The sequence below is a fragment of the Eurosta solidaginis genome, chromosome 5 (genome assembly GCF_040869045.1).
Source record: "Eurosta solidaginis isolate ZX-2024a chromosome 5, ASM4086904v1, whole genome shotgun sequence".
NCBI classification, from domain to species: Eukaryota; Metazoa; Arthropoda; class Insecta; order Diptera; family Tephritidae; genus Eurosta; species Eurosta solidaginis.
The window spans coordinates 75940951-75963046 of NC_090323.1; the positions used below are offsets into that span (position 1 = coordinate 75940951).

General features: G+C 39.8%; 1 protein-coding gene and 1 pseudogene across 6 annotated transcripts in view; one reads left to right on the forward strand and one right to left on the reverse strand.

The window, feature by feature from the left end:
- Hsp110 (heat shock protein 70Cb) overlaps positions 1-22096 on the reverse strand; it is a 209396-nt gene that overhangs the window by 73414 nt on the left and 113886 nt on the right. For all 6 annotated transcript variants that reach the window (XM_067788664.1, XM_067788658.1, XM_067788659.1 and 3 more), the window contains exon 5: positions 14589-15143. In XM_067788664.1, coding sequence (XP_067644765.1) covers positions 14589-15143 — 555 coding nt within the window. The remainder of the gene's footprint in view (positions 1-14588; positions 15144-22096) is intronic.
- Positions 10124-10217, forward strand: LOC137234093 (U6 spliceosomal RNA; annotated as a pseudogene).

The following is a 22096-nucleotide window of genomic DNA, read 5'->3' on the forward strand; positions in this document are numbered from 1 at the left end:
TGCTCGTAAAAAAATGTTGTAGATGTCAGCTTTCCATTTGCATGTGGATATGAAATCGCAGTCAAGTATGTCCCGTCGTAATAGTGCTACGTATTCACCGATTGTATGGTGTTCGCTTTGATATATTGACAAAAATCTATGCTGACTTACTAGAATGTTCTTTTTCGGACACAAATGTGCTTCTAATTTTTTCAACATGTCGTCGTATTCAACTTCGTTGATTGACTTTGGCGAAACAAGCAATTTGAAATGTACGGATCCAATGAATTTATAATTATTTTATTTGCCACCAAATGGGTTTTATTTGTAAAATTCCCTTCATTGATAAATAGTTTTCGAATCTTTGACGATATAATTAGAAATTTTCATTATTAGAATCGAAGTTCTCAAATGGCGGCAGAAGCATTTGTAATGGCTGGCCATTTTGTTGCTGCTGTTGAGTACTCGACGTTGTTCCTATTTGTCGTAATAACTCTTGCTGTGATTTGCTAAATGCATCTAGGAGCTGTGCGAATTGGTTGGCATCCATTTTTGGTTTTTCTCGTCGCCACTTTTATATTTTATACTGGAGTAAAAATAAGCACGCGTTTTGCTCGTTATACGAATATATTTATTGCGTAACAAGATTAACAATTAACAAAAAACGTATCTCTAGGAATGACTGAAAGTTATCGAAATATAAAATTTTTGTATGATATTAGGCGGTCAGCACATTCTTTAGGCTGATAGTATGAAAAGGTTATAACATGAGCCAACACCGCCTAGGGGCTTAAGGAGTCATCTCCGTAAGCATTTTGAGGAAATGCGGCACCTGAGAAATCAGCCGTATGAAGCAAAAAAACCCAAGCAGGTCCTTGGTGAACTCCACAAACAGGCGTCGGATCTTTATGCCAGGAATTGCCCGGTGAATCCAGTACTCAAAGAACAGTACCCAAAACTTGTGGAAGAGGAACGCATACTCCCCAGGGAAACGCGAGTAACTCTAGCTGAACTTCGTTCTGGATACTGTAACAGGTTAAACTCTTACCTATCCAGAATCAACCCCGACATACAAAACGTATGCCCCGCTTGCAATGTGTCCCCACATGACACCAACCATTTCTTTAATTGTAATGTGGAACCAACGCCTCTAAGACCCCTTTTTTCATTGTGGTCCACCCCCGTTGAAACAGCAAGTTTCCTCGGACTCCCGTTAGAGGATATTGATGACAATTTGTGATCGGTCGTAGCTGTTAGGTGGGGCGAAGCACTGCTACAACAACAACAGTTTCCCAAATCGTCTTCTAACCTTTTACCTTAGAGAAATACATAAGAATTCGATTATTTTTCTAATCGTTCTCAAACCAAAGTGTTTGCTGGGATAGTGTATATGAATAACGGGTTTCACCGCGTTCGGCAAAGGCGTTAACCGATTGTGTGTGGATTATGCCTGGGCTGTATAGGCAGGTGCCGGAGATGTTCCCTTAACCCTCTTGGAGGCGGGGCTAGATCAAGCAGTTTGCTAGTGCGTCCAGCTTTGTTACAATTAAGCAAAAACTGTTTGTTCAGCATTTCGTTATGCTCTTTAATATTGAGCTCTTTCTTTATCAGCACTATGTAGGTGATGTTTAGGGGTCATAAGACCTCCCGTGGCAGTTATGAGAGCAGCATTTTGGCAGGAGTGCAGCTTTTTGCAGTCTGTGTTTTTAAGACCAGGCTACCAAATTGGTAATGCGTAGTACGCGGCCAACTGCTTTGTGCGTGGTTAGCAACGTTTCTTTATCTTTTCCAAGTGCTGCTAGCAAGCGAGTTCAGGATTTTGTTTGCGCTTTATACTTTGGAGGTAATTTTGGTGGCATGCCTTGAAGGTAGAAAAGCTATCGAAAGTTACCCCTAAGATCTTTGGGTGACTGACAGCCGCACGGTGGGGTAAAGCAGTTATTTCTGTTAAAAAAGTAGTTGCCTCACTTCATTGTTATGAAAGGAAATATTTGAGAATAAATTCACGGTGTTCCGCGCAGATTTACTATGGATCGAGCCCCCTGTTTCGGAGGGACCCGGGGTCATTTTTTGGCATTGCATGAGATATGTATGTCAATATGGGTATCAACCGAAAGGTATTTTAATCCGCATTTCTACTGATACTGTAGGGTTGCCACTTGGGGTTGCCACCTCACCTTTTTTATATTTCTTTTTATACCCACTACCTTCTCGGGAACGGCTCAACCGATTTGAATCAAATTTTGCATATCGATATAGTATTATATTTTACGGTTTTTACCTAGGTGTTGCCACTGAGGATGTTTTCACAAGGTTGCCACCTTTTGCCAATTGGGGTGTCAGTCTCTTACAAAATTATCACCACTCAAAAAATCGCAGGTATACGCAGCCGTTTTTGTTATTAAACTTTGAAACAAACACATGCTTATGTATTGCCAAAAAATTACTGACATGATATGTAATGAAAAAATGATATATCTTTTTGTTTGCAAGGTTTTTAAAAAATTTAATATTGAAAAGTAGTAGTATTACAAGTAGAATAAATCAGTTAAAACATGCGGTATAAAAAATCTAACATATGATTAAAAACACATTTACCTGTCCTAAAAGAAAATGTAACTTGATTTGATTAAGGCTAAACAAGTGAACAAGTATTTAGGTTAGAAGGGTATATTGCTTTTTAATCCGAAAATACATTACACTGCACACAATTTTTTTCCAACTTCAGATGTGTGCGGTTAGCTCCGTTGACGTTGCAGATGGGTTTTGGGGTATGTATACTATTCAGTGGACATCTAGGAACGCCACGTAGTATTTAAAAAAAATTGGAATATTCTGAAAAATCGATTTTTGGCCAGCTAGATTGATCAAATACCCCATCGTGAGTCGGTAGCGTAACACCATGGACGTGAACATCCCATAGTATCGTTATCTGTTCTTTCCACGTCGTAAATATTGGCCGTGGATTTGGTCAGTGATAGTACCAGGTCGCGCGAGGTGAAGATACTGAGGGGATAGCTTTTTTTTCTAGAAACTAATTCGTCTATTGGCGGGTGAGGTCCTGTTTCCATTATCGTGCAGTCGTCGACGTAGGAAATGAAAGTAACTGCCTCTGGTGGGGAAAGGAGCTTTGATATGTAGAAAGTAAACAGAAGCGGGGATATGACACCACCCAGTGGTACACCCTGTTTAATTCTCATAGGTTTTGAGGTTTGGTTCCTGCATTGAGCCGACGCTTCTCAACCATTCAGATAATTTGCGGGAAAGTGTGAGACTTCTATGTCGTGGAGTAGCGTGCAGTGGTTGACTATGTCAAAAGCTTTTGACAGGTCAAGCGCCACGAGCATCGTCCTATGATGAGGTTTTTTTGATTTAGTAATTTCAGTAATTTATCTGAGTGTTTTAGCGCGGTGGTGGTAATATGCACTTTGCGGAAGCCATGTTGGTGGGTGGCTAGGAGAGGATTTTCCGTGAAATAAGGGAGCAAGACGGTTTCCAATACCTTCGCTACAGGCGAAAGGAGTGATATCGGTCGTTAGCTGGTTTACCTTGCCATTTTCCATTGTTCGGGAATGACAAAGGACTCCAGCGAAATATTGAAAACGTGCTTTAGTAGTTTATTCCCTCAGCTCCAATGTGTTTTAGCCATATATGTAATACTCCTATATTGCTACAAAAGACAAGGTACATTCCCAACCATCAAAGTGCCGATATATTGCTGTATAAACTTTTTTGTTTTTGTATTCAATAATCGAATGTACCTAAATTTTAATTTTTTCTTGTCACACTTATGCTGCTACATAGGCTGTCTTGTTTTGATTTCGAATTCAAAACACATTGCGAGCATTTTCTATTAGCAATATGGGAGTATTACATATATGGATTTAGCATTGGCATGGCTATATCGTTCGGCTTTTTCCTTAACACGGTGAATTCTCTTTCGTGGAAGTTGACAATGAAGCATACTTAATACGGCTATGCAGTCTCGTCTCTTCTTCGCTGCAGTTTTCAATAAAGCATTATCTTCGGAGTAATGTGTTCACTTCAGCCCTCGAGTCAGACAATAAAGCATTATCTTCGTATTAATGCGTTCTTCTTCGTTGAAAAGTAGGCATACAGTTTACTCTTGGTCCGCCCACAAGGGTAAACTGCCTCTTTACTTATTCTAACCTTAATTACTTAATTTGCGCTTAACCGTTTAAACGGTTATGGCCGTCCAACAAGGCGCGCCAGTCGCGCCTTCTCTCTGCCAACAAGGGTAAACTGCCTCTTTACTTATTCTAACCTTACTTACTTAATTGGCGCTTAACCGTTTAAACGGTTATGGCCATCCAACAAGGCGCGCCATTCGCTCCTTCTCTCTGCCAACCGGCGCCAATTGGTCAACCAAGGGAGTTTAAATCGTTTTCCACCTGGCCCTTCCAACGAAGTAGGGGCCGCCCTCTACTTCTGCTTCCATAGGCGGGTTCCAATAGAAACACTTTCTTGGCCGGAGCGTCATCTTTCGTTCGTATAACATGGACATGGCCTAGCCAGCGCAGCCGCTGCGTTTTAATTCGGTGGATTATGTTGATGGGTGCGTATAGCTCGTACAGCTCATCGTTACATCTTCTTCGGTACTCGCCATCGCCAACGCGTAGAGGTCCATAAATCTTTCCAAGAATTTTTCTCTCGAACACTCCCAGAGCCGTTTCATCTGATGTTATCATGGTTCATGCTTCTGCACCAGGACGGGAACGATAAGTGACTTTTAGAGTATGATTTTCGTATGCCGATAGAGAACTTTGCTTTTCAATTGCCTACCTAGTCCAAAGTAGCATTTAGCAGTTAGTGTTCAAACACTCCTCTTGTTGCGCTCGCTTTTAACATAGCCTTGTAGGCAGCATCTTTTCTTTCGGTTGCAACGCGTACCAGTTGTTTTTTCCGAGGCCGCCGGTAACCAATTTTTTCCTCGGCGGCAGTACGAAGTGCTTTGGAGATATGCTCCCACTGCTCCTGCATTCATTCAGGCTGAGTTGAGCTCTCAGAGAGCAGGTATGAGAGTCGAGTTGCGAAATCATTGGCAGTCTGTTGTAATCGCAGCCTTCCGACGACTAGCTCTCCTTGTGTTTTTGTTCCTTGTTTTAGCCGCGCAGAGACTGGTGCGTATTTTGGCTGCGACGAGATAATGGCCCGAGTCGATGTTAGGTCCTCGGATGGTGCGCACATCTAAAACACTGGAGACATTCCGTCCGTCTATCACACCGTGATCGATCTGATTGCAAGTATTTCGATCAGGAGAAAGCCATGTAGCTTGATGTATCTTTTTATGCATGATCCTCGTGCTGGAAATGACCATGTTTCGAGCACCGGCAAAGTCAATCAGCCTCACTCCATTAGGAGAGGTTTCATTGTGTAGGCTGAACTTTCTTACTTACTTTCTTACAAAATCACCTTCTTTGCCCACCCTGGTGTTAAAAGTCGCACGACTTTTATATCATGGCGGGACAGCGATCGTATGTACGTTCTAATTGTTCATAAAAATAGTCTTTCACCTCACTGACTTTCTCCTCTGTCGATGCATGGGCGCAGATCAATGATATATTAAAAAAATTTGCTTTTATTCGGATAGCGGCGAGACGTTCGTCCACAGGCGTGAACGCCGAAACTGCGCTTATTTGTATGGCCACTCCAATAGATGTCACAATTTTTAATCTCCTTTCTTCCTTGTTTCGTCTAACGCATTTCTTGGATGGCGGTGATGTCATATTTTGCTTTGACGAGGACATTAACCAGCGGGGCATCTACACCAATCCCATTCAGTGAGCGGACATTCCAGGTGCATGCCCTCAATTCATTGTCCTTAAACGTTTGCCATGGTGGTCATCAATAAAGGGTTGTCTTATTATCCGAGACTTGTTGTTTTCATTGGAGTGTGGTTTGACGTAGCGGGTCCTAAGCCCAGCGCACAACCCGCTCAGCGGGGGTGAAAATATTACTTCAACGTTTATATAGCGAGCCGCTAGATCCAAGACAGACGCCCGCTTGCAGCCGTACCTCGTGGTGGACAGACGCTGCTGATGAAAGATCCCCTGGCTATCCCTTAAACCAAATGTCAGTGGTTGTCGCCTTCTCACAGTAGCTCAGTTTAGTGGCTACCCATAGGATACTTGGCCGCAAGCGACCGGAAGTAGTGACCTGCTTGAACCGCATCGAAAAGAATCGCTCTGGCCATTCCCATGTGAATGGCGATCAGAAGCATCCCCACTTTCGTGAACTTCTACACACGGTTCCACCCTCTTATTCTAACCTAAGCATAAATATCTCAAAGTCGCTTCTGCGGAATGTCAAAGAAGAGGTTTATCACATCGCAAAAATGTGACAGGAGTTTAAATATGTTGAGTAATAAATAGGAGACATAAAAGAAGAATAAGCAGATGCCTATCGTTTGTCGATTACAGTTGATAATTGTAAGAGTGGGCTTGTGCTCACTCTTCTTTTTGAAATGTTTGAAACTGGGTTAGGCTATGCTGACCTGGCATCTGATCTAGAGTAAATGTGGTTCGAAGTAGTTATTCACAGCGAACTGACATCTCAATCATGCTGCTTCACATTATTTTGTTTTAGTATTATTTTTGATCCTGTTGTTGTTGTTGTTGTAGCAGTGCTTCGCCCCACCTAATAGCCGCGACCGATCACAAATTGTCATCAATATCCTCTAAAGGGAGTCCAAGGAAACTTCCTGTTTCAACGGGGGTGGACCATAAGGAAAGGGGTGTTAGCGGCGTTGGTTCCACATTACAATTAAAGAGATGGTTGGTGTAATGTGGGGACACATTGCAAGCGGGCCATAAATTTTGTATGTCGGGGTTGATTCTGGATAGGTAAGAGTTTAACCTGTTACAGTATCCAGAACGAAGTTGAGCAAGATTGTCACGCGTGACCCTGGGGAGTATGCGTTCCTCTTCCGCGAGTTTTGGATACTTTTCTTTGAGTACTGGATTCACCGGGCAATTCCCGGCATAAAGGTCCGACGCCTGTTTGTGGAGTTCACCAAGGACATGCTTGTGTTTTTTTGCTTCATACGGCTGGGTTCTCAGGTGCCGTATTTCCTCAAAATGCTTACGGAGATGACTCCTTAAGCCCCTAGGCTGTGCTGGCTCATCAATCAGATGTCTGTTGGGATGCTCAGGTTTCTGGGTATTCAACAGCAACTGTTTGGTCCGCATCTCATTTCTCTCCCTGATGGGGAGTATTCTCGCCTCATTATGCAGATGGTGTTCTGGGGACATAAGAAGATAGCCCGTGGCGATTCTGAGAGCAGTATTTTGGCAGGCCTGTAGCTTCTTCCAGTGGGTAATTTTTAGGCTTGGCGACCATATGGGTGACGCGTAGCACGTAATCGGCTGGCTAATTGCTTTGTATGTAGTCATGAGCGTTTCTTTATCTTTTCCCCAAGTATTGCCAGCGAGGGATTTGAGGATTTTGTTACGGCTCTGAATTCTCGGAACAATTGCGGCTGCGCGCTACCAAAATGTAGATCCTGATCAAACGTCACACCCAGGATTTTGGGGTGTAGGACAGTCGGTATCGTAGTGCCATCGATGTGGATGTTCAAAATGGTCGACATTTGGGACGTCGATGTTGTAAATAAGGTCGCGGAAGATTTAGTCGGTGATAATCCCAGGTTTCGCGAGGCGAAAAAACTGGAGAGATCAGGAAGGTAGGCGTTTATTCTATTGCATAGCTCATCGATATGTGGGCCTGGGCCTGGGCCTGGGCCTGTGGCCATTATTGTGCAGTCATCGGCGTAGGAAACGATAGTGACTCCTTCCGGTGGTGAAGGTAGCTTAGATATGTAGAAATTAAACAAAAGTGGGGACAAGACACCACCCTGAGGCACCCCTTGTTTAATTCGTCTTGGTTTTGATGTTTCGTTTCAAAATTGCACCGATGCCTGCCGACCACCCAGATAATTTGCGGTCCACCTTTTAAGACATGGGGGAGGGGTAGACCCTTCCAGGTCTTTCAGTAACGAGCCATGGTTCACCGTATCAAAAGCTTTTGATAGATCTAGCGCAACGAGTACTGTTCTATGGTGGGGTTTTGATTTAAACCGCAATTTATCTGGGTGCTGATGGCATTTAGCGCGGTGGTAGTGCTATGGAGTTTTCTGAAGCCATGCTGATATGACAGGCTAGCTGCAAATTTGCTTGGAAATAGGGGAGCAAAATGGCTTCAAGCGTCTTTGCTACTGGCGATAGGAGAGATATCGGACGATACGCCTCTCCTATGTTAGCTGGTTTCCCAGGCTTTAGCAGCGGAACAACCTTGGCCATTTTCCATTTTTCGGGTATGACAAAGGTGGAAAGAGACAGGTTGAAGACATGCGCTAAATATTTGAAACCCTATTTTCCTAGGCTTTTAAGCATCGGCATGGCTATGCCTTCTGGGCCCACTGCTTTGGATGGTTTAGCGTGACCAATGGCGTACTCAACCTCTTCAGCGGTGATGGTGATTGGTGACGCGCTGAATTTGTGTTTATATGCGTGTCTGTTGGCCCTCCGTCTATCTTTGTCGACCGTAGAATGCATTATATATTGTCGGCAGAAAGCGCTCGCGCATTTTTTCGCATCCGACAGCACTTTATCGGCAAAGGCGATGGAAACTTTGTCTTTGTGCTTAGACGGATTCGATAGGGACTTTACGGTGGACCAAAGTTTACCCACACCAGTAGAGAGGTTACAACCTTTTAGGTGCTCCTCCCATTTCGCCCGCTTGTGTTCATCCACAAGCAATCTGATACGTTGGTTTATATCCCTTATTTGGGGATCGCCTGGATTAAGCTGTCTTATAAGGTCACGTTCTCTCGCTAAGTTTGCGGCCTCCGCCGGGAAGTGGGGCCTAATTTCGGGAATTCTCCCGACGGGAATGAAACGTGCCGAGGCGGATTCAATGACCTTGCGGAAGGCACGCTCCCCTTGGCGGGCATCAGTCGGGATAGGGAGGGCAGCAAAGAGGTTGTCTGTAAAAGATTTGTATTCGTCGCACTTTCCTTTCTTGGTCCTCAGAAAGGGTTGTTCACATCCCCTAATACTTGTAATTAAATTGCGGAATTGTATCATGTGTCTGATGAGTCCTAGCATTAGAACATGTTACAGCGGGACATTCGTGCTTGGTTAAGAATGGTAATCGTATTCAAGGTGGAGTTGTCTTGCAACTGGATGCCATTATCTTTAAAATGTCAGGAGCTTGGGTAGACTCCATATCAGACCAAGGTAAGAACTTGTGATTGAAACACCCGATTCGGCTAGAAGTGTTGAGGTAGGCAACATGGAACCGATAGTTGGGACACTGATCATTGTAGTGTAAGCAGCCAACAATTCAATTTAATCCAAAATATTTAAATCAGTCTAATATTCTAACCTGCTACAAAAATAGTCTAAATGTTCATCAACACATAAAAATGAATTTGAGAATTAATGCTGACACAGCCATTAATAAACAGACGTGTAGAACACACAACCAAACGAATTTGAATCCCAGCAACTTGCAAGGTCAGCATTTCCCATACATTTGCAGCTCACATATGTAGGTACATATTTTGTGCCGAGTAGTATGTATGTATGTTTAAGGTAGTTATGTATGTAAGTATGTCAGCTTAAATGTAAATAGATATGTAAGAATATGTTTAGAATAATCTAATATAAATAAGCTGAATTATTTGAATAAAGAGAATTCGACATTCATAATTCAAGCAGTGAAGTCTTCTTTGTTTTAATTGCGTTAGGGACCTTTCTACATGGCGATCCTGCCTATGATGCTACTGGCTTATTTTTCAGCCTAATGTCATAGCCGGCAGGATTTTTCTGGCTGATTACAGCCTAAGCCTTGTAAAAAGAAAAAAAAAGAGGTGTTAAGGTCGGGCACCAATAATAAAAATTAAGGCAATTACGTCAACGGAAAATACACGAAGATTAGCATATTGTGGCAATTACGTCAACGGAAAATACACGAAGATTAGCATATTGTGGCAATTACGTCAACGGAAAATACACGAAGATTGGCATATTGTGGCAATTACGTCAACGGAAAATACACGAAGATTAGCATATTGCGGCAATTACTTCAACGGAAAATACACGAAGATTAGCATATTGTGGCAATTACTTCAACGGAAAATACATTAAAATTGGAACGATATTAGCATAGCCCCAGAGCAAGAATGACACTGATCTCGTGAAGCGTACCACATTTTCAATGGTGATAAACAAGAGGAGCATGATAATTATAAGTATAATAAATACACTAGCTTAAGTATGAAGTCATTTCTTTAACCATTATTTAAAAAAAAAATAAAAATTTCGGGCAACCTAGCGGCTGCCTATTGACAAGCAAAAATTATATTTTTGCTGAAAAAAAATTTTTTTACTGCTTATTGAATTATGTTCCCAGAAAAGGACATACAAAATGAAAATCAAGTGTTTAGGTCGTTTTCATAAAGCTCCTTAAATGTGAAAAAACAAATTTTTTTTTGAAATGTTTAATGATGTTTTACCAAAATACAAAAAGAGAAAAGAAAATGAAAAAAAAGAAAATAGCATAGGAATTAACTTTTAATAGTTAAAAAAAAAAAAAAAAATTAACTTTATTTAACAATTCATCTGAAAAAAAAAAAAATAAAATTTCAGATTTTGTAAGAAAATTTAAAAATGTCAAAAATGTTAAATTAAACAAATTTTTCCTTAAGAACAAAAGAGAAATAAACATTTTAAATAATAGGAATACCCCCCAAAGAAACAGGAATAAATTTCTAATTTCTCTTTAATTTTATCTTTCAATCATATCATCTCTTTAAAATGCCTTCGTGGACAAAAATTAACCCCATAGCTGGTTACGAGGTAGAAAAAAGAAACTCTGAAACAGGCATGCTTAACCAACGAAACGATATCATTTCGTTACGATAATCAACGTTAATAAACGAAACGAAGTCATTTCGTTTCGTTTATTAACGTTAAGATCGTCAAATTAACGAAATGATTTCGTTTCGTTTTCTGCCATATCAAAACGAAATCAAATCGTTTATGTTGATTATTAATTTAAAACTATGCTGGCAAAGCTGATTGATGGCGGAGTCATTAAAGGTGAAAGCATTATCCAAGCTGATTGCAACTTTTCTCATGAATTTTGACAGTACAAACATTTCTCAGAGTATTTTTGACATTACCACCAACGAATTACACAAACAAATTACATAGAGTTTGTGTGTGTATGTGCGCTCGTTGTTGCCACCTTACGGCTTCACCATGGCTATAGCATTGCCAGCACAATTCAAACATAAAGTATCACGTTTTCGTTAACGTTTTTAACGTTAACGAAAGCTTTTCGTTTCGGTTAAAAACGAGATACAATTTATCTTGATAATTTCTTTATCGATAATATTTCGAAGTGTTTCAACGGAAACGGTGGAAATTTTTTGATAAACGATTAGCTTAACGTTAAGGTGCATCCCTGCTCTGAAACATCAGAGAATAGAATATTAAAATATAAACCACCAGCTGAACCAGAGCCAAAAATTAACCCAAACATTTCAGATGTTTGGCTAGCAGTTTCAACCTGCGGAATCGTGCTATTGATATAATATTCAAATTTAGCACCCTAAATCCCCCAAATTCAACACAATTTCGATAAGAACAGTAAATATTACAAATGAATCACTACAAAATGCCTCACTCAATAGAAGAATTTATTAAGACAGCTTCATTAGCACTGTCTAAGTTCAAGAATTTGCTAATTCACAGTAATAGCTGTCAAGGTAGAAGATTTATACTACAAATCTTTCGCAACATAATGCTTGACTAAAAACCTTACGTAAGTGGAAATATGCAAAATACCTAAAGTTACCACAAGATCGGAAACTTACAAACCAGCCAGAATGAAGAAAATAAAAAGTCACAAAGAGAACCTTATTATAAATAAAGCGCTTAATAAATAAATTTACAATTAGACATGGCACGCTCGTTTTCATCCAAAAAGATAGAAAAATTGTAGCGTAATACAAGCAACCAGATTGTTGAGGAAGTTATTGACTTAGGACAATATTCAACCAGGCTTAAAAATGCCGACAATCTAGGACTTGTAAGAGAAAAAGACAGTTGTCCCTTAGGAGACAAATTGGTCAAGAATTATGAATACTCGAGTAAGCATATTTAAAAATAAAATAGGTACCCAAGTTCTCGAAGATCTAATATTTGCATTAACCCCAGAAGTTATGCATGTGACAAATGTCGACAAAAATTATAGAAATTCTTCATAAATATCATGACGATCCCATCTGGAAAGGCCACCCAGAAAATCGAATGACTCATAAGATCTAATAAAAATATTGCTGGAAAATATGAAAAATGGTATAAGAAAAGATATGAAAAATTTTTGCATCCACTGTACCCATTGGTTCAACCACTTATCGCTATAAACTACTTCTTGCTCTAGCAGCAACTGAATTTACCCAACCTACTGTATATCATGCGCTCAAAGATCCCGCTTTTTAAAACAATGTCAATTTTCACCCAATGATGACTGTCATCTTATTCTATACGTTTTAATTTTAATAACAATGCAAAAGCTTTGTTTAATAGAAATAATCAAGGTAAGGAAAACTTAATTTCCTACATTTAGTCGATAGGATATACTAAATAATTTATCTTCATTATTTTTTTTTTTTAAATATAAATATACGTTAGACCTGTTTCGTCTAGGATAACCTCGCCTTTTAGAAAGGCCATAATTTTAGATAATAGGATCCTTTATACCTAGTTAAGCTAGATAGTAGATATATAGGGCCCTGTAGAATAGAAAAATAATTTTATTAATGACCCGCGGAATAGAAATTATCAATAGGAAAAATAATTCTATTAATAACCCTATAGAATAGAAAAATAATTTTATTAATGACCTGCGGAATAGAAAATATCAATAAGAAAAATAATTTTATTGATGACCTGTGGAATAGAAAGTATCAATAGGAAAAATAATTCTATAACCCTGCAGAATATAAAATACCGATAGGAAAATAATTTTATTAATAACATGAAAAAAAAAATAAAAAAAAAAGATATCAATAGGAAAAATTATTTTAGTAATACCCTTTAGAGTAATAAACATCGATGAAAACAATAATTATACATTAATCCCCTATAAGGTAGAAGAAATCGATGAAGAAGAAAACACTAATAATAAAAATTATGACACTCTAATCCCATCTAGAATAGGAAATGAGGATAAACAAAAATTTAGTACTAACATAGAGAATAGGCAAATAAAAATACACAAAAATAGACTTAAATTAGTAGAATAAGATGTTCAACCTACAAACATTAAAATACAAAAGTAGAATTAATTTACAAAAATAGAATACTCATGCATTCCCCAAATGCATAAGCATTCTAACAAAAAAGGGAGATGTAGTGTAAGCAGCCAACAATTCAATTTAATCCAAAATATTTAAATCAGTCTAATATTCTAACCTGCTACAAAAATAGTCTAAATGTTCATCAACACATAAAAATGCATTTGAGAATTAATGCTGACACAGCCATTAATAAACAGACGTGTACAACACACAACCAAACGAATTTGAATCCCAGCAATTTGCATTCCTGCAACTTGCAAGGTTAGCATTTCCCATAAATTTGCAGCTCACATATGTAGGTACATATTTTGTGCCGAGTAGTATGTATGTATGTTTAAGGTAGTTATGTATGTACGTATGTAAGCTTAAATGTAAATAGATATGTAAGAATATGTTTAGAATTATCTAATATAAATAAGCTGAATTATTTGAATAAAGAGAATTCGACATTCATAATTCAAGCAGTGAAGTCTTCTTTGTTTTAATTGCGTTAGGGACCTTTCTACATCATGCAGTTAGATCATAAGTTTTGGTCGGTGACAATGTTAGGTTTCGCGAGGTGGAACCCTGGAGAGATCAGGGCGATAGTTGTTTATTTTATTACATAGCTCTTCGATGGGTGGGCCGGGACCTGTAGTCATTATCGAGAAGTCATTGGCGCAAGATACTATGCTGACTCTTTCCGGTGGCGAAGGGAGCTTCGATAAATAGAAGTTAAATAAAAGCGGGAATAGGACATCACCCTGTGGTATCACTTGCTTAGTTCTTCTGGGTTTAGATGTTACGTTCCTGAATTTCACCGATGCCCGCCTATCAGAGGGAGGAAGGAAGGGAGGCACTTCCAAATCATGTAGTAACCTGCTGTGGTTTAATGAATAAAAAGCTTTTGATAAGTCTAGCGCTACGAGCACTCTTCTGTAGTGACGTTTTTGATTCAATCCGCAATTTATATGTATATGTAGTTTTCGAAAGCCATGCCAATTATTGGAAAGACCCAAGCTTGCAGTGAAAGAGGAAAGCAGAATAGCTTCAAGTGTTTGGCTACTGGCGATTGGAGAGATTCCGAACGATAAGATTCTCCCACTGCTATTTAAGTTCGCAACTGTAACTGGCGATAGGATTTGTTATGGGGATGTTAAAACATGTGTCTGTTCATTACTAAATATATGACCATGTAGAAATATTTTAACGAGAAATATTAGTCAAAACCTGATCCTACCTCTTGTTGAACATCCATTGGCTCGCCGCCGTTGCCAGGCTGTGGCTGTTGTTCGCCCGCATTGCCCTTCTCTTCACTGCCTGGTGCTGTTCCTTGTTCGATTCCCCCAGTGGAATTCTCTTCTTCCTTTTTATCGACAAGAAAAGCACTTGAAATCAACACGATGCCATGGTGATTAATACGGACTTTCACTTTAACTTCTTGATGCTCGCCACGTTCATTAGGTTTCACATCTTTTATAAACCATTTACCGATAACGGGATCAGGAAAAGGGATTGGCTGTGCATACTGTACTGTCATTGCGAATGGTTCTTTTCGATTTAGTGTTAGCAAGCGGCTAAATGGCGCAGGATGAAAAGCAGGGAATACTTCAATTTCACCACCACTTTGAGACCCCTCACCATCCCAAATTACTTTGACGGCGTAATTTTGAATATCGGTTACCCCAAACTCGCGTACACGAACTGCCGGTGACATTATTGCGCATTGTAGTGCTGCACCACGTGATACTGATTCATCTTGATTCAAAGTGGTACTAGCCGGTTTACCGAACACCTATATCAAATAAAGAAAAATTATTAAAAACGTTTTACACATAAGACTAAATTAACTTTTTTTCTGGTTAGAAAAATCCAGTTTTTACAGGTTACGGGTTCTAAATATTGAATACATCTATCTGACTTAGAGACTTTACAAATCTGTACATAAAACGGCAAGTTTAAAAATTCTGTATTTGTATTTTATTTTATTTTCCCGGCACAACAATGTGACCAAAAGCATAAGATAACAAGAATCTTATATTTTAAAATATAACAACAAATAAAATAACTAATTAACGATAAATAAATAATTGATAAAACATTTTCATTACAATATTTATTAATAGAGCTTAGCCTAGGGAAGAATAACAGAAAATAAGAATAAAGGAAAGTTTACAACAGTAGTACGGTAATAGGTTTGATCCTTAGAGAAGATTGAAGGTGGATAAGAAATCAGTAAAGCATAAGTTATGGAAGGAAATGTGAATCAGTTATAAAAACAGATTAACTCTTTCTTGAAATGCAGTGCATTACTTATTAGTCTTCTTCTTGTCGGAAGGGAGTTCCAAAGACAATTCGAAGTGACAAAGAATTGCCGTTCAGAAATTAGCATACGGTATTTAACATGTACAGGAAGCTTTGATCTTGTTGAATGAAAAAACTCAAGCCTTGTTGTTGTTGTTGTAGCAATGCTTCACCCCACCTAACAGCCGCGACCGATCACAAATTGTCATCAATATCCTCTAACGGGAGTCCAAGGAAACTTGCTGTTTCAACAGGGGTGGACCATAAGGAAAGGGGTGTTAGAGGCGTTGGTTCCACATTACAATTAAAGAGATGGTTGGTGTCATGTGGGGACACATTGCAAGCGGGGCATACATTTTGTATGTCGGGGTTGATTCTGGATAGGTAAGAGTTTAACCTGTTACAGTATCCAGAACGAAGTTGAGCAAGAGTGACCCGCGTTTCCCTGGGGAGTATGCGTTCCTCTTCCGCGAGTTTTGGATACTTTTCTTTGAGTACTGGATTCACCGGGCAATTCCCGGTATAAAGGTCCGACGCCTGTTTATGGAGTTCACCAAGGACCTGCTTGTGTTTTTTCGCTTCATACGGCTGGGTTCTCAGGTGCCGTATTTCCTCAAAATGCTTACGTAGATGACTCCTTAAGCCCCTAGGCGTCAATCAGATGTCTGTTGGGATGCTCAGGTTTCTGGGTATTCAACAGGAACTGTTTGGTCAGCATCTCATTTCTCTCCCTGATGGGGAATATTCTCGCCTCATTATGCAGATGGTGTTCTGGGGACATAAGAAGACAGCCCGTAGCAATTCTGAAAACAGTATTTTGGCAGGCCTGTAGCTTCTTCCAGTGGGTAATTTTTAGGCTTGGCGACCATATGGGTGACGCGTAGCACGTAATTGGCTGGCTTATTGCTTTGTATGTAGTCATGTGCGTTTCTTTATCTTTTCCCCAGGTACTGTCAGCGAGGGATTTGAAGATTTTGTTAAATAATAATAAACATAAGGCGCGATAACCTCCGAAGAGATCTAAGGCCGAGCTTTTCTTCCAATTTGCGTCGTGCTCCTCTTGATTTTCCCTACAAATTGGCCGGACAGGACCTACATGTTTTATGCCGACCCCGAACGGCATCTGCAAGGTAGATGAGTTTTCACTGAGAGCTTTTCTTGGCAGAAATACACCCGGAGCGCTTGCCAAACACTGCCGGGGGCGACCCCGCTTAGAAAAAATTTCTTCTAATTGAAAAACCTTATTTCTAAAATTTTGATGTTGCTTTGCCCGGGGCATACGGTGTGACAGGCGGAGCACGCTACCATCACACCACGGTGGCCGCCAGGATTTTGTTACGGCTCTGAATTCTCGGAACAATTGCGGCTGCGTGCTCACCAAAACGTAGATCCTGATCAAACGTCACACCCAACTCAAGCCTTCGAAATAGGTAATGAGGTTCTTTTGCGGAAATTATCTTATGTAAGGTAGTAAGAGTTCTAACCTTTAAACGGTTGTCAAAGGAAATGTATAGCAACGTTTCAGAGTAATAGGAAACATTATAGTCTCTGCAGCCCATATATGTACATATCTGGCAAAGTTATTGTAATCAACATTAAATTTTTTACTCACATACTCACAGTTAGAAAAAATCTCACAGCCATAGAGGAGCGTAGGTATCAGCTAAGGTTTGGATAAAAGTAATCGTATATGTAGGGAGTCAGAACATACCCTCGGTAGGTATGCCTGTCGTAAGAGGCGACTAAAATACCAGATTCAAGAGGCTGTGTAGCGCAACCCTTCAGGTTGCCAGCGCAATACATAGCTTCTCCAAACCCAATTGTCAACCTCACCTACCCGCGGCGAATCCTGTTTCACTAACAGACGAGGCTCTGGCGACCCCAAGCTCCTCATCGAACTTGGGGTGGGAAGGGAGGGATAGCATGAAGGTTTAATGTGGCCATATAAATCATTACCGAGATGGTCAGGCTAGCACCTTAATGGTGCTTTGTCACCCGAGCGTTCCGGATCTGTATCCGGCAAAGAACCATCACATCGATAACACTCCCCAAAGGCTTCGGGGAGCAACCTTATCGCTACAACAACAACAACATAATTAAATGGGGGGTTACAATGAAACGACAGTCCTTGGGCGGGAAAAATTCCGAGTCGCTCCGGTTCATAGAATCACCTGCCTTGGGAAGCAAACAGAAAATTATCTAAGCCATTTGTAGCTAGCGGCTTTCTAGGAATGGCGATATATTTCGATTTGCTAGGATTCAGACATAAGCCGTCCGTAGAAGCCTATACACCTATTTGACACAGATCGTGATCGTGGTACAATCGACAGGACAGCACGTATACAATTGAACATCGTCAGCGTAAATGTTGACGTCACAATACTTGAGAACACTAGGCTGGTCATTAATGTAAAATACAAATAACAAAGGACCAAGGATTCTCTTTTGGCGGAAACCAGTCTGATGGTCCGTAAGAAGTTTACTTCACGCATATATGTAGCTATCTGCGCATGAAAAATGCGCTCAACGACCTTCGAAGGAAAAGGTAATATGGCTATTTTCCTGTACTCATTGTTTTGTTTGGGAATCGGGAAAACTTTAGTAGCTTTCCAGCATTTTTGAAAGACCAAGTCGTTAGAATAGAGTTTATTAAATAGGTGATATACGGAAGGATTTAGCACATATTCCGTCTAACCCCATAGCGTTGGACTTCACCGAAAGTATGTCTTGCACAACATCACAATTATCAACACGAACAAACTTAAGGGGACTTGAAATAAAATAAATGTAAGGTGCGATAACCTCCGAAGAGATCTAAGGCCGAGCTTCTCTTCCAATTTGCGTCGTGCTCCTCTTGATTTTCCCTACTAATTGGCCGGACGGGACCTACATATTTTATGCCGACTCCGAACGGCATCTGCAAGGCAGATGAGTTTTCACTGAGAGCTTTTCATGGCAGCGGAGCGCTTGCCAAATACTGCCGAGGGGCGACCCCGCTTAGAAAATTTTTCTTCTAATTGAAAAACCTTATTTCTAAATGTTGGGACGAGACATTATGGCAATCTGGCAACACATGATCAAAGTTTGACATCTTGCTAACATATTGACACACGGCTGTCACTTCGAGTTATCCAAGAGCTGCACACGTGAATTTTGAAGTATAACAAATTACTATTAACTATCTTTTGTATTTTGCTTAAATTTTATTATAATTATAAATATATGAAATATGCGTACGTCTGTACCACCAGACGTAACAGTGGCGACGAGGAATTCAGGCATTTATCTAAACGTTTACGATTACAAAGATAAAAATGGATGAGGCAATTCAAGTCCTTGTCAAACATGCAAAGCAGCAGAAGGAGCAGCACGATGATATGAAATTACTGATGCAAAAGCTACTTCCTAAGCAGCCTTCGCAGCAGCAAAATAATGCATCCAATTCAAGTAAAGGCAAAGAATTCATACTAGAAGCGCTAGCAGCAAATATATCTGAATTTTGCTTAGATGCGGATAACAACATAACTTTCGATACATGGTTCGCACGCTATGAAGATCTGTTTACAATAGATGCAGCAAAGCTAGACGACGCCACAAAAGTGAGGCTATTTCTTCGAAAATTAAATACAAATGCCCACAGTAAATATATTAAATATATTCTTCCAAATCACCCACGTGACTTTACATACAACACGGTGCAAAAGCTAACCCAACTTTTTGGTAGTCAAACTTCAATTTTCAATACGCGTTTTAATTGTTTGCAATTAACAAAAGATGCGAACATGGACTTTCTAACATACACAGGTATGGTCAACAAACACTGCGAGAAGTTTAAGCTAAACGATCTGACAGTGGATCAATTCAAATGTTTAGTGTTCGTCATGGGTCTAAAATCACAAACAGATTTTGAAATACGGACAAAACTTAAGCAAGATCGACAGTGAAGCCAGTACTATCACACTTGCTGTCATATCGCGAGAATGTCAGCGCATAATCAATCTGAAGTCGGAGACCGCTCTTGTTGAAAAGAAAAATGTTGAAGTTCAACAAGTAAAGGCAACTAGGAACATACCAAACAAGAAAAATAGTACACCAAACTCGCCATGTTGGTTTTGTGGTGGCATGCACTATGACGAAATTGTTCCTTCAAAACGCACAAATGTAAGAAATGTAACGAAATCGGACACAAAGACGGATACTGCAAGGTCAAAAAAGGGAAGCATCATGCAAACAAGGGTACCCACACAAAGAAAAAACCCAGCGCCGATACGAAAACAATATTTGCAGTCAACAATATAAGCTGTAGAAAGTACGTAAAAGTCAGAATCAACGGAATCGTAATCAGTCTCCAATTCGACACAGGATCTGATACAACAATAATATCTCAAGATGTCTTGGCAAAGTTTTCAACGACGAAAATGGAAGTGAACCGACAAGCACGCAGCGCAACAGGCGAGCTGCCACTTGTAGCCCAATTTGAGTGTAAGATCGAATATCAAAACCGTAAAACTATTGCAACATGCTACGTAACGTCAGTAAAAAATCTTAATGTAATGGGTCTCGATTGGATAAGGTCTCTTCAATTAGAAGATATGCCGATCAACATTATCTGCCAAGCGATCACAACAACAAAGTATCCAAGGCCCAAAATCGACAAAAATACCGTGAAAGAACTTTTTCCACATCTTTTTGAGAACAAAATGGGATTGTATAACAAATTTACAGCACATCTGTATATCAAGGAAGACTGCAGACCAGTCTTTCGCCCACCGCGACCAGTCGCGTACGCCGTAAAACAATCCGTAAAAGTCGAACTAAATCGTCTGGTAAAATACGGAATAATCTCACCAGTAAATTACAGCGATTGGGCGGCTCTCATTGTTGTAGTCAGAAAAGCAGATGGTAGAGTACGTCTATGCGCAGATTTTTCCACAGGTCTCAATAATGCATTGGAAACACACAAATATCCTCTTCCCTTGCCGGAAGACATTTTTTCTAAATTATCAAATGCCAAAATATTTAGCCATATTGATTTGGCAGATGTTTTTTTACAAATTGCTATAGATGATGAATCAAAACATCTACTTACAATAAACACACATTTAGGCTTGTTTCCGTACAACCGCATGGTTTTTGGGGTAAAAATATTTCCATCAATATTCCAACAGATTATGGACAAAATGCTCGCTGGATTGGGAGGTGTTACCGGATATATCGACATTTTCGTTTCCGGAGCTACTCAGGAAATACATGACACAAATCTTGAAAAAGTTTTACTCCGCATACAAGAACACGGATTTAAACTCAAAATTGGAAAATGCAAATTTTCACTTCAAGAAATAAAATATCTACATTATTAACTCACAGGGGTTGAAACCAAATACAGAAAGAACCGCAGCAATCCGCGAAATGCCGGAACCAACAAACATTTCGGAACTTCGGTCGTTTTTAGGTGTCATAAACTTCTATGGAAAATTCGTAGACAAAATGCGCTTATACCGTGGTCCACTAGACGAGTTGCTGAAAATTAACACAAAATGGCAATGGAAAAGCAATCATGCAGAATGTTTCAAACATCTTAAGGACATCCTGTCATCCGATTTATTGCTCGCACATTATGATCCAAATCAAAAGATAATCGTGGCAGCAGACGCCTCAAATTACGGACTTGGCGCTTGCATCATGCACGAATATCCAGATGGTACACAAAAAGCAATTATTCATGCGTCGAAATCACTGACTGAAGCCGAAAAAGGATACAGCCAGACTGAGAAAGAGGCTTTAGCGTTAATATTTGCCGTAACCAAATTCCACAAAATGATCTTCGGGCGTAGGTTTACCCTACATGCCGACCAAAAACCACTTTTAGCGATCTTTTGGAAGAAGTCCGGTATTAACGCTCACCAAGCAAACCGTCTCCAGAGATGGGCTATAAAACTACTCGCGTATGATTTCGACATCAGATTCATAAACAGAAATAGTTTCGGTTATGCTGATGTTCTATCGCGACTCATTAAAAACACCGTAACCGATTCAGAAGAATTCATCATAGCTTCCATCAAGCTAGAAATCGAGGTAAATTCAATTATTACAGAAAACATAGAAAAAATTTCAATCACGCACAAAATGTTACAATACGAAACTGTAAGAGATCCAATCCTGAAAAACATTCTCGAGTTTTACAAAACGGGCTGGCCAGTAAAACTTCCAGAGAATACAGACATCAGACAATATCTTACGCGAAAAGATTCCATTACCGTCACCAAGGACTGTATAATGGTAGGAAATCGAATTGCTATACCTAGAATTTACCAAAAGGGAATTCTAAAAGAACTTCACCGGGGTCATCAAGGTATACAACGAACAAAAGCAATCGCTCGTAGCTACGTATATTGGCCCGCAATAGATAGACATAAATTTTATTAACGACTGCCATCAATGTGC